This window comes from Aptenodytes patagonicus, chromosome 3 (genome assembly GCF_965638725.1).
Source record: "Aptenodytes patagonicus chromosome 3, bAptPat1.pri.cur, whole genome shotgun sequence".
NCBI classification, from domain to species: domain Eukaryota; kingdom Metazoa; phylum Chordata; class Aves; order Sphenisciformes; family Spheniscidae; genus Aptenodytes; species Aptenodytes patagonicus.
Genome location: NC_134951.1, coordinates 118,872,561 through 118,884,092, shown reverse-complemented (window position 1 = coordinate 118,884,092; position 11,532 = coordinate 118,872,561). Strand labels below are relative to the sequence as shown.

The 11,532-nt window shown below is 48.6% G+C and overlaps 1 protein-coding gene across 1 annotated transcript; it reads left to right on the top strand.

Annotated features, from left to right (window-relative positions):
* The first annotated feature begins 4,155 nt into the window (after positions 1–4,155).
* Positions 4,156–9,922, top strand: MAL (mal, T cell differentiation protein (MAL blood group)). Its single transcript, XM_076335586.1, has 4 exons — positions 4,156–4,298; positions 7,793–7,960; positions 8,143–8,277; positions 8,525–9,922. Exons 1-4 carry the CDS (start codon positions 4,212–4,214, stop codon positions 8,597–8,599), a joined length of 465 nt encoding a protein of 154 aa, XP_076191701.1. The 5' UTR covers positions 4,156–4,211; the 3' UTR covers positions 8,600–9,922.
* Positions 9,923–11,532: the final 1,610 nt, after the last annotated feature.

Sequence of the window (11,532 nt, the reverse complement as noted above, 5' to 3'; positions counted from 1 at the left end):
CCCTTTTTCAAAAACTTCTCCTGCTGTGTTGCCCCACACGATAATATCATCAATGTATTGCAGGTGTTCTGGAGCATCACCCCGTTCCAGTGCAGTCTGGATCAGTCCATGGCAAATGGTGGGGCTGTGTTTCCACCCCTGGGGCAGTCAGTTCCAGGTGTACTGGACGCCCCTTCTAGTGAAAGCAAACTGTGGCCTGCACTCTGCTGCCAAAGGGATTGAGAAAAACACATTAGCGGTATCAATTGTGGCATACCACTTGGCTGCCTTTGACTCCAGTTCGTATTGAAGTTCTAGCATGTCTGGCACAGCAGCACTCAGCGGTGGTGTGACTTCATTTAGGCCACGATAGTCTACTGTTAGTCTCCACTCTCCATTCGACTTTTGCACTGGCCATATGGGACTGTTAAAGGGTGAGCGAGTCTTGCTGATCACTCCTTGGCTCTCCAGTCGACGAATCAGCTTATGGATGGGAATCAGGGAGTCTCGGTTGGTGCGATATTGCCGCCGGTGCACCGTGGTGGTAGCGATTGGCACCTGTTGGTCTTCGACCTTCAGCAACCCCACAACAGAAGGGTCCTCTGAGAGACCAGGCAAGGTAGACAGCTGTTTAATTTCTTCTGCCTCCAAGGCAGCTATACCAAAAGCCCACCGGTACCCTTTTGGGTCCTTGAAATACCCTCTCCTGAGGTAGTCTATGCCAAGGATGCACGGAGCATCTGGGCCAGTCACAATGGGGTGCTTCTGCCACCCATTCCCAGTTAGACTCACTTCGGCTTCCAATACAGATAGCTGTGGGGATCCCCCTGTCACTCCAGAAATACAGATGGGTTCTGCCCCTTTATAGCTTGATGGCATTAGGGTACACTGTGCACCTAGGTGTCTACTAGAGCCTTATACTTCTGTGGGTCTGATGTGCCAGGCCACCGAATCCACACAGTCCAATAAACCCAGTTGTCCCTTTCCTCCCCCTGGCTGGAGGCAGGGCCCCTCTAATCCTCATCACAGTAATCGTTTCTCATTTCTTGTACATACGAGTCAGAAGTTTCTTCATTAAGATCAGGAGTAAAATCAGCCCTACTACTCTGTCTGGGGAACTGCCCGCTGGAAACTGGAGCAGCAATTTTCCTGGAAAAACAGGAAACCCTTTTGTGACTGTTTTCCCTTGCAATTCACGTACCCGTGCCTCTAGGGCTGAGGTAGGTTTGCCATCCCACTTCCTCATGTCCTCTCCGTGGTCACGCAGGTAAAACGATAGGGTGCCCCGTGGTGTGTACCCTTTATATTCTCTCTCTTGAGCAAAAGAACGCTGACTCCTAATAGCCGAGATACTGGTCCGTACAAGTGGGGAGTAGGACCTATCCTCTCCGAGTTGCTGGACCTCCCGAGACAGTTTCTCCACAGCCGAGACGAGGGAGGAAGAGAGACTTTCCTCGTATTGCCGGAGTTGACCAGCCAATTCATCCACCGTTTGTCCCTCTCTATCTTTCCAGGTCATCACTGCCAATGAATTGGCGTATGACGATGGTGAGCTCCTTATAAACTTCCACCACATGGGTCATGTGCACTTGACTTCATCTGGATCTTCGGATAGCTGTTCATTGTCCAGGTCACCATAAATCACCTCCAGCACAGCTAATTGCCTCCGGTACTGGATACCCTTCTCCATGGTGGTCCACTTGCCTAGGTGAAATATAACATCTTCCTTAAAGGGATACCTTTCCTTCACGCTTGACAAGAGTCGGCTCCAAAGGCTGAGGACTCGTGTCCCTTTTCCAATTGCTTTGTCAATGCCCCCTTCCCTAGAAAGGGATCCCAGCTGCTTGGCTTCTTTACCCTCTAATTCCAGGCTACTGGCTCCATTATCCCAGCATCGGAGCAGCCAGGTGACAATATGCTCACCTGGACGACGGCTGAAATCTTTTCGTATATCTCACAGCTCACTCAGGGATAGAGATCGGGTGGCCACCGCCTTGTTTATGATTTCTTCCTTTTCTTCCTCCCCGAGCAGCGGCTGGCTCTCCTCCTCCTGTTCTCATGATAGCCCTACTCCAGGGTAGTCTGCCTCATACACTTCTTCCTCCGGCTCCCTTTTAGAAGAAGCTTCTTCCTCCCTCACTAAACAAGCCAACTTCCGCTTCCAAGATTTCTTCTTGTGTACAGGGGCAACTGATACCGGCACAGGCTGGTTCTTTGGTTCAGCCACAGGGCGTGTCGCCGGGGTCTGAGTGGCCGCAGGGCCTGTCGCTGGGGTCGGAGTGGCCGCAGGGCCTGTTGTTTTACTGTCAGAGCCAGAGACCTTCTCTTCCCTTTGAGGGTACTGAATGGTGTTGAACAGGGCTCGGTAGGCATGGGCCAGGCACCAGCACGTTGCAATGATCTGCATCTCTCTGGAGTTGCCAGGGTGACAGCATACTTTTTCCAAATATTCTACTAACTTTTCAGGATTCTGCACTTGCTCAGGGGTGAAGTTCCAAAACACTGGGGGTGCCCATTGGCCTAGGTACTTGCCCATGCTATCCCACACATCCTGCCACTCATAACTATCCAGCCTTGGGGCAGATCTCTGGATGATATTCTTAAATTGCTTATTAACCTTAGACAAAACCGAAACAATATTCCCAAGAGATACCAATAGAAGTATCTTAACTACCCAAGGATGTTCAAGATACTGAAAAGTTACTGTAATGAAGGGGGAAACATCATAGAAGAAGGTAGTGAGGCTGCCATTCTGTATTTCCTCCATAAAAAACCTCTCAGAGGAAGGATGATAATTGTTAATTGTCTCCACAAAGTGGTACCTGAAGTACAGTAATGACTTCAGTGCAAAGCTCAAATACCAGATTAAGCTCAAGGCCAGTGTTTTAACAACAAACCTCCCAGGCAAAACATCACTAATCACTGCAGACCACAGCAAACTGCAAAAACCAACACCAATCTTTAACATGTACAGCAAAAAAAAGAGCATGATGCAGATCAGATAAACTAATATCGAGAACAGATGAACCAACATTGTGACCCACAACTGTTAACAGATATAAATTCCTTAATGCACTCTGGTTAATCTGTTATTATCTCAAACCCTTCAAGACCCACATTGGGTGCCAAAAAGGACTGTCGTGGTTTAACCCCAGCCTGCAACTGAGCACCACACAGCCACTCACTCACTCCCCCCGCCCACGGTGGGATGGGGGAGAGAGTCAGAAGAGTAAAAGTGAGAAAACTCATGGGTTGAGATAAAAACAGTTTAATAATTGAAATAAAATACTACTACTACTACTAATAGTAATAATAAGAGGAAGAATATACAAAGCAAGTGATGCACGATGCAATTGCTCACCACCCGCCGACAAATGCCCAGCCAGTCCCCGAGCAGCAGCCCGCCCCCCCCGGCCAGCTTTCCCCCAATTTATGTACTGAGCATGACGTCACATGGTATGGAATGGCCCTTTGGCCCGTTTGGGTCAGCTGTCCTGGCTGTGCCCCCTCCCAGCTTCTTGTGCACCTCCAGCCTTCTCAGTCGGTAGAGCTGGAAGGTGTGTTATCAACATTATTCTCATACTAAATCCAAAACACAGCACTGTACCAGCTACTAGGAAGAAAATTAACTCTGTCCCAGCCAAAACCAGGACACCTTGGCATATCTAATCTCCTCCTGAGACAATGGAAGTGGTTCGCCCTGCAATTCGACTGCCCTTGTCTTGGGATGCATCTCCGTCTGTGAGACATTTCTCAGCCCTGCTGTTTGCCAGTAGCTAGCTGCCCTTGTGCCCTTGCTTGCTGTGGCAAGCTCATGTGGGTGGGGGACAAGCTGACTTACTGTGCAAATAAAGGGGATCAGAGGCTGCCCAGCTGGATGGGTACAGGTCTTCCCTACTGCCCTCAGATGTAAGCCAGTGCCATCCACCACCGCCCAGGGACTTGCCCTGCGTGCTCAGCTTGTGTAGAGACAGCTCTGCTCAAAATGCCTCAGGGCTCCCCACATCTCCTGAAAACCTCCCGTGTGTCTCCCATCAGCCACCAAGTAACCCCTGGTCACAGGGTTTGGCCACACCTGTGCCATTGACAGCTGTCTTCACCTGCCAGCAGGAAGGAGGGAGGGAAGAAGGAAGAGCAGGAAGAAGGGGAGGGAAGGAAGGAGGCTGCATTTGGCAGCTACCTCCGGCAGCTAGAGCCAGAGCACCTGACAGTCACCGTGGGAGAGGCTCGCAATGTCCTCAGCAACTTCCACCGCTTCTTTGCCCAGCGGCTTGTCTGTCCTGACAACTTTCCCAGATGTGCTCTTCATTCCTGAAATTGTGAGTGCTGGTTTTTCTCTGGGGAGGGCAGATGCTGCTTGTGGGGCATCCAGCACACTTCATGCTGCTCATCTGAGGGATGAGACCTGACAGAAAGCATGTGGTTCAGGAGCCACGCCAGGTCACTGAGCCACAAGGGTCTCGGGGCAGCCCCTGATGCCTGGCTCACTCTCAAAGAAAACCACAAGCCCTGAGCTGGGGGCTCTGAAGCTCTCCTTTAGTCTGCAGGGGATTTCTGTGGTGCCTCTGAAAACCTTTTGTAATTTCCTGCGTAACAAAGTTGAAGGGGTTGCTGGTGGGTTTAAACTAGGTTGCCGAGTTGAGCCAATTAATTAATTGGAAGATGATTTTAGCAGCTGATACCGGCAGAGGATAAACTGCTTGCTTAAAGCAGGGGGTAAAGTCTAGTTGAGGTAATTGTTCGCAGCAGCAAAGAGCCTAGGCTGCCGAAGCAGTACTGCTCAGCTGCAACATTCCTGAGCTGGAGGTGCAGTGTGCTGGACCTGTGTGTGTGGGCAACAGTGGGTGAGCAAAGGGTGAACAAACACCTTGTAACTTCTTCCCATATTGTAATTTCATTGAGCAGAAGATCATAATCTTAATGGATTTGGCACAGGTGATTAAAAGCAGTTGCTGTGAGCACTGACTAAAAGATGGAAAGTTTGAACTAGAACAGTTTTCCTGTGTCCTCTGCCCCCGCCCACGAAACCTGCTCTTCTCACAACAGTTTGAGAGGATTTTTCCAAAGCCTGAGCACTTTCATCCAGCATTGATGGGTTTGGCTGAGTGTTGTAGGATGGCACTCAGATTATTTCATGCTAAAAACTTCAACTTTGCCATCTGGGACCAAATCCTTCCCTGTCACCCAACTTAGTCCACACTCCTGGGATTTACAGCATTTACTTCATTCTCCTACTGATAGCAGTCAAGCAAAGAGGAATTGGGTTAAAGCAGGCATTACTGATGTGTGGAGAAAGGCTTTGCTTTAGCTCCTCCAAATATGCTCTGGGGACTTGGTCTCTGTGCCCAGGCTCTGAAAGCAAGGTCCAGGTTTCCTGCAGCTGCATGAAGGAGGGTGCAAATTCCCTGTGGAGGTTCTGGCTGGGTAGATGCTTGCCAGACACCCCTGCCACTGGGTTCTGTTAGTCCTGGTGCTGAGTGTGCTGTTGGCCTCGGCTTGCTTACAGTTGTTCAGTGCCTTGAACTGTTTGTTTGTAATCCCTGTCTCCAGGGGATTTGGCAAGGCAGCTTGCTTAATGGGACAAAAATAAGCACCCTATCCTTTGGTTTGGGTAAGATCTGGAAATGTGCATCCTAAAGGCTCAGGAACCACCCAGGAAAGAGGAATGCTGCATTAACTGGATTTCTTCATCTCCGGAGGTGTATGACTCTAGGTTGTGCAGCTGTATTATCTCTGCTGTGTACAAAGGAGGCAGCTGCCTTGAATCACAGCATTCAGAAGAATAAAGAGTTTCTCAGTCCTTAGTGGAATCTGAGGTTGCCTGCAGTGGGTTAATATGGTAACTACAAAAGAAAAAAAAAAAAAAATTGGCATTTCAAATGCTAAGACAGTTGTGAAAATGCCAGAAGGTGCTGCCTGCAGCTCAGATGATTGCCACATCTGGATGTGCTGATTAAGAACTACCATTTTTATTCTGTGAGGCTGGGTTTAATTCTTGTAATCTATTGTATTTGAAGAGCTTTCTGCATATGTGGATAGGCAGGCCTATATGGAAAAGCTGAAACAAGCTGAAAACAGATATGTTTGCTTTGTAAAAGGCTATTTAAAAGACAAGTTTTTCTTAGACTGCTGTCCCCAACCTTCTGTGGGTTGTTGTTGAAAGCCTCTTGACCCTTTCCTCATTTTATGGTGCTGCTGTTCAGCAGACTCATAAAAAACAAAGTCAGTAATCAAACCACGTCAAACATACTTGCCTGAGTGAGAAATCACATGCTGCAGAAAGGAGAGATAGGAAGTGGTAAGAAATGAGAAGTGATACTTCTTCCCCAACCTCATATCTCACCCCAATTGTGTTGGATTTTAATGGAGCAACTGTAAGGTTTTCTCCAGGATCTTTAGCTGCAACGGTGTCTCCACATGAGTTATTACAGGGACTGGATTAGTGTTCAAGTGTCAGTCTTTGGTTGTTACAAGAGGCACCAAACCAGCAGCACTTTGGACAACCTATTTTCACTCAGGTATTTGCAAGGTCTCAACCACATCATTGATTTAATGTATCAATTTGTGTAATGTAACCAATGAACTTTCCTACAAATGTGGGGTGACACAAATGATGTGACATTTTCTGTATCATAAATCAGAAACTTTTTTCCATTTGCAAAATGCCTCCAAGGAAATGGAAATGCCATGATTTGTATGAGTTGGCACTTGAATGCTAGCAAAGGCTGGCCTGGGATACACTGGCGATCAGAATTATCTTAGTCAGTGAGGCTTTCTTACCTCTGGAGGTTTGCCTGCAAATCCAAGACCAGCCGGTGATGAGGGATAGGTCCCCACAGCAGCACCGGTCTCCACACAGTGTGGGTTCAGCTGAGGAGCACCTCATCATAGGATGCTGCATAGACTAAACTTTGCACAGGTTCAAGAAACAACTGGGCTGATTTGTAGCAGAGAAAAGCTGCTGAGTGCATTTTAGTGCAAAAACACCACTTGCAGCTCGGACACTCCGCAGCATTGGGCATTGTGCTCTCATCCTCTTGTGTAGGAATCTGCTGGTGGAGATAGGATGGAGCCTAGATATAGCTGTCCTTATGTCCCCCACCACACCAGAAAACCCATAGCAAACTCCCAAGGCTGGCTGAGAAGAACGGGGTCCCACCTGCTACCAGACCAGCAGCTGGTACCTTGCACAGCTCCAGTGTAGCCAATGAAGGATGACCCAAATAGTTGGAGCAGCAATACAAGCCCCCCTTCCCAGGAGGAGCTGGGAGCCTTAACCTTATTTCCCCTACCTCAGAGAGTAAAGCTGGCTGTATTACCTCTCTTTAACCTTGTTCTCTCTCCTTTTGGGGAGACATTTGCAAGTGGCCTTCGTTAAGGCCATGTCTTGGCCTTCATGAGGCCACATGTCTGTGCTGTTTGTGTAGGTGAGCTGGGCTTAACACCACCCCTTTCAGGGATCTGCCACACTGGGTGTGAAGCAAACATGCCCTACTGAAATAAGCCTCCCTGTTCATCAAAACCAGCCTTCAAAAATGTCTGAACAAGCCTCCTGAGTACACTGATGTGGGGAAGGCATGAATGGCAGTGACACCAGGAGGCAGGGCTACAGTGAGGTTTTTTTGGGTCAAGATCAGAGGCAGGTGCTCCCAGCTAAATACCCAGTTTCACGTGGAGGCTGGGAAGAACTCAAAGGCATCCCTGGGCTATTGCCATGTGCAGTGCTAGTGCCAGAGGCATGCATGGCTTTTGGCTCTGCTCTGGATAAACCAATTTATCCCATGCTCACCTTCTCTCCCACTTTCACTTGCAGACCTTTGGGGGCCTTGTCTGGATCCTGGTGGCATCCTCGAAGGTCTTGTTACCCATCCTGCAAGGGTGGGTGATGTTTGTCTCTGTGTCCTGCTTCGTCATGTCCATCACCCTCCTGTGCCTCTATGTCTGCGGGGTGCATGGTGGCAGCAGCTCCTGGGTCACCTTGGTAAGTGGATGTGACAAACCTCAGGACCTCACCCCTCCCTGGTATCACTGGTAGACATTTGTCTACTTTGCTGCTACTGCACTCCAAATCGCAGGCTGGGGCTTGCTTGTGTGGATTCCTTTTCTTTCCCTTTCTCAGTGTGCTCCCTCCTTGGGAATGACTGTGTGATCCTTGTTTCTTAGGATGTCATCTGCCAGGAGACAGCAGCTCTGTTCTACCTCAGTGCTGCCGTGTTGGAAGCCTACTTCACTTACGTCATCAGAGGGCCTACCAGCCCTCTGATAATGACCATCTATCAGGAGAACATTGCTGCTGTGGTGAGTGCCTGGCAAAGCAGGGGAAGGAAGGTGAGGAGGTGACTGGAGCAGCCTCAAGGGCAAATCTTTACTTGCACCAACTACTCAGGGAGGGGGGAGAGAAACTAGTCCCAGTCCTACTATGCATGAATGTCTCCAAACATGCAAAAGTCAATAGAAACATAATGCATCATGAGGTGTTTGCTCAGTGCAGGAACTCATACCATATAGTAAAAAGTTAACTGGCTGATGTGTTTTTCCATTGTAGGTATTTGCATTCTTAGCTACCCTGATGTACGTGATCCATAAGGTGTACTCGCTCCTGCGATGGAAATCATCCTAAGAGCCTCCCCTCGCAAGTATGTCTTTTGGTCACCCCATGAACACGAAAGTTGTTCAACGACTGCAATTTCCAGGCTGGGTTTGGGTTTTGGTTTTTTTAATGTATATACTATAAACAAGCAGCTTTTTATGTGGGACCATGGCAATGAAGACAAAGAGCCTGCCAGAGAAAGCTATATCCTGGCACAATCTGTTTCCCTTCAGTTTCTTCTGGGTAGGGTACAGTTTGATGCTGGTAATTGGGGCCCAAATAGAAAAACATCCAGCTTTAAAAAGAATAATATAGTTGGATTCAAAGTGCTAAAATCTCCCTGAACCACACCTTCATGCCTCCAGGGTTGTTATTGCTATCATCAGGGGAAGCCAACCAGCACTAAGGAGCATGAGTATGAAACCGGGTCATTTTAATTGGTGCCCATCCATGTAAGCCTGTTTCCCTCCCTAAACCTGCTGTGCCAAAAGAAAATTTTCATGCAGTTCTGGAAATGCCATCTCTGATTTGTGCTGAGAAATGGGGACAATATTAACTTGCCTCAGGGGCAATATGAGTTATTGCAACACCTGAAGGGTATTGCTGAATTATGAGGCACAACCATAACGGCAGGAATTACCGCTGTCTTTAATCCCCCTACAAAATACAACTTAGAAGGTGCACAGTAGACTGTGGGAGAATTGTATGGATGATTAGAATAACATCTTAAATAAGCAGAGGCAATCAACTCTTTTCTTTGGTGCATGGCTGCTCTCACATACACCAACACTATGTTGGTAAGAAAGATGGGTTTGCTGTGATTTCGCAAATAGACAAGTCATTTCTGCTGGTTTTCCCCTTGCTGCACACAGGTGCACACACTCCTCTACAGTTTCAGGAGGACTGCACTGTAACAGGGCAATGCCTAAGGAGAAGGCACAGACTTGGGTATGAATGAGAGGGCTTTTCTGGCAAGGGGAGCCTGGGGGGCTCTGTAGCCAGGGCCAGGAGCTAAACCAACTCAGGTTAATCTCAGTGATGACGTTCATCTGAATGTTCAAATTACTCCAGAGTGTTAACTTGAGTGAGTGTGCTGGTTTTGGCTTGGATAGAGTTAATTTTCTTCATAGTAGCTAGCATGGGGCTATGTTTTGGATTTGTGCTGAAAACAGTGTTGATAATACAGAGATGTTTTAGTTATTGCTGAGCAGTGCCTACACAGAGTCCAAGGCCTTTTCTGCTTCTCACACCACCCCGCCAGCGAGTAGGTACACTCGCAGTAGCCTGGGGGTGCACAAGAAGTTGGGAGGGGACACAGCCGGGACAGCTGACCCCAACTGACCAAAGGGATATTCCACACCATATGACGTCATGCTCAGCATATAAAGCTGGGGGAAGAAGAAGGAAGGGGGGGGGGGGGGTGTTCAGAGTGATGGCGTTTGTCTTCCCAAGTAACTATTACGCATGATGGAGCCCTGCTTTCCTGGAGATGGCTGAACACCTGCCTGCCAATGGGAAGTAGTGAATGAATTCCTTGTTTTGCTTTGTTTGCATGCCTGGCTTTTGCTTTACCTATTAAACTGTCTTTATCTCAACCCACGAGTTTTCTTTCACCCTTCTGATTTACCCTTCCCCCCATCCCACCGGGGGGAGTGAGCGAGCGTCTGTGTAGTGCTTAGTTGCCGGCTGGGGTTAAACCATGACAGTGAGTTAATTTAAATGGGGTTTAGACCCAAGAAAGGGTGTTTTCACTTGTTAGAGGTGCCTAATAAACCCAAATTAGCCCTTCCAGCTTGTGGGGTAAAAAATGCTTCCATTCTGAGTCTGAAGTTCCTGGATAATAACAAGGACTGGAGAACGGAAGGGAAATAAATGTTGACTTGGAGGCACCTCTGTTGCTTCAAATCCAAGGGGGACTTCTGAGCTGTGACCATGGGTTTGGGTTGAAGCTTTTTAATTGCAATGTGAGGAAAACATGTTTTTTCCTTGCTGAAAACCAACCTGACCTGTTTTGCTTGTGTTAGTGTGACATAAGCAAGCTGATTGCAACAGAGATGGAAAAAGAAACCCCTTTTCAGAGCAGGGAGGGAACTCCCAGCCACTTTGGACAATGGCACTTGGTTCTGAGGATTTAATATGCACCTGTTGAAACTGGTTTCAACACCATGTCATCACGGTGTGTGTGTGTGGGGGGGTCTGATGCCCAGATTTGCCCTGCTTCTATTTATGCCCCTGAATTTAGCATTGGAACACAAAGGCGCCTTTCTGTTTAGGTCTATTTACAAAGGCAGACATTTGCAGTCATACCCTGGGCCCTGGGATGTGATATCTCTGTCCACCTTCTGTACCCAGGTGTGGCCAGCACCTCTGCGCCAAGCAGTGCTGTCTGTCCTCTCACATCCATGTCCCTATGGCTTGCGGCCATCACGTTTGCAACCTATGTCTTGGCAGCGCTCCCATCTCTCCTCCCCAATTCTTTCTGCCTTGCTTTGCCCTTTGCTTCTCCCTTCCCTGCTACACACCAGTTTACACCAGTCTGCGCTAGTTCACCTGCTCGTCCCTTTCCTTCTGGCCCCACCTGGTTTGCTGAGATACCTCCCCCCCAGCATTAGTGTAACCTTGCTGTAAACCAGCACTGGAAAAAACCAGCCAGGTGCTGCTGGTATGGGAGTGCTCATCAGCCCCAGTGCAGCTGAAGAGTGGGCTGAGACAAGGTTGTGGACATGGCATTGGGAGGGAGGCCCTGTGGCCCCAGTGTAACCTGAGCCAAGTCTTCGCCTGGGGAGGGCTGGACAGAGAGAAGGGCCACCACAGGGTCAAGAGCACCCAAATGAACTGATACAAAGCAGTGCTGCAACTTTGAAACCCTCCCAGTGTGACCCCAACTTCAATCCCATGCAGCTGAACAGCTTGCATGTGAACGAGTGTCCCTGTTTGGCACAGGGCTGCTGGGAAAATGGCAC

Bases quoted from the DNA above. Each gene is read 5' to 3' on its own strand.
- MAL (XM_076335586.1), top strand. From the start codon at position 4,212: ATGTCCTCAGCAACTTCCACCGCTTCTTTGCCCAGCGGCTTGTCTGTC. The intron at 4,299-7,792 runs GTGAGTGCTGGT...TTTCACTTGCAG, and splicing joins TGCTCTTCATTCCTGAAATT to ACCTTTGGGGGCCTTGTCTG. The intron at 7,961-8,142 runs GTAAGTGGATGT...CTTGTTTCTTAG, and splicing joins GCAGCTCCTGGGTCACCTTG to GATGTCATCTGCCAGGAGAC.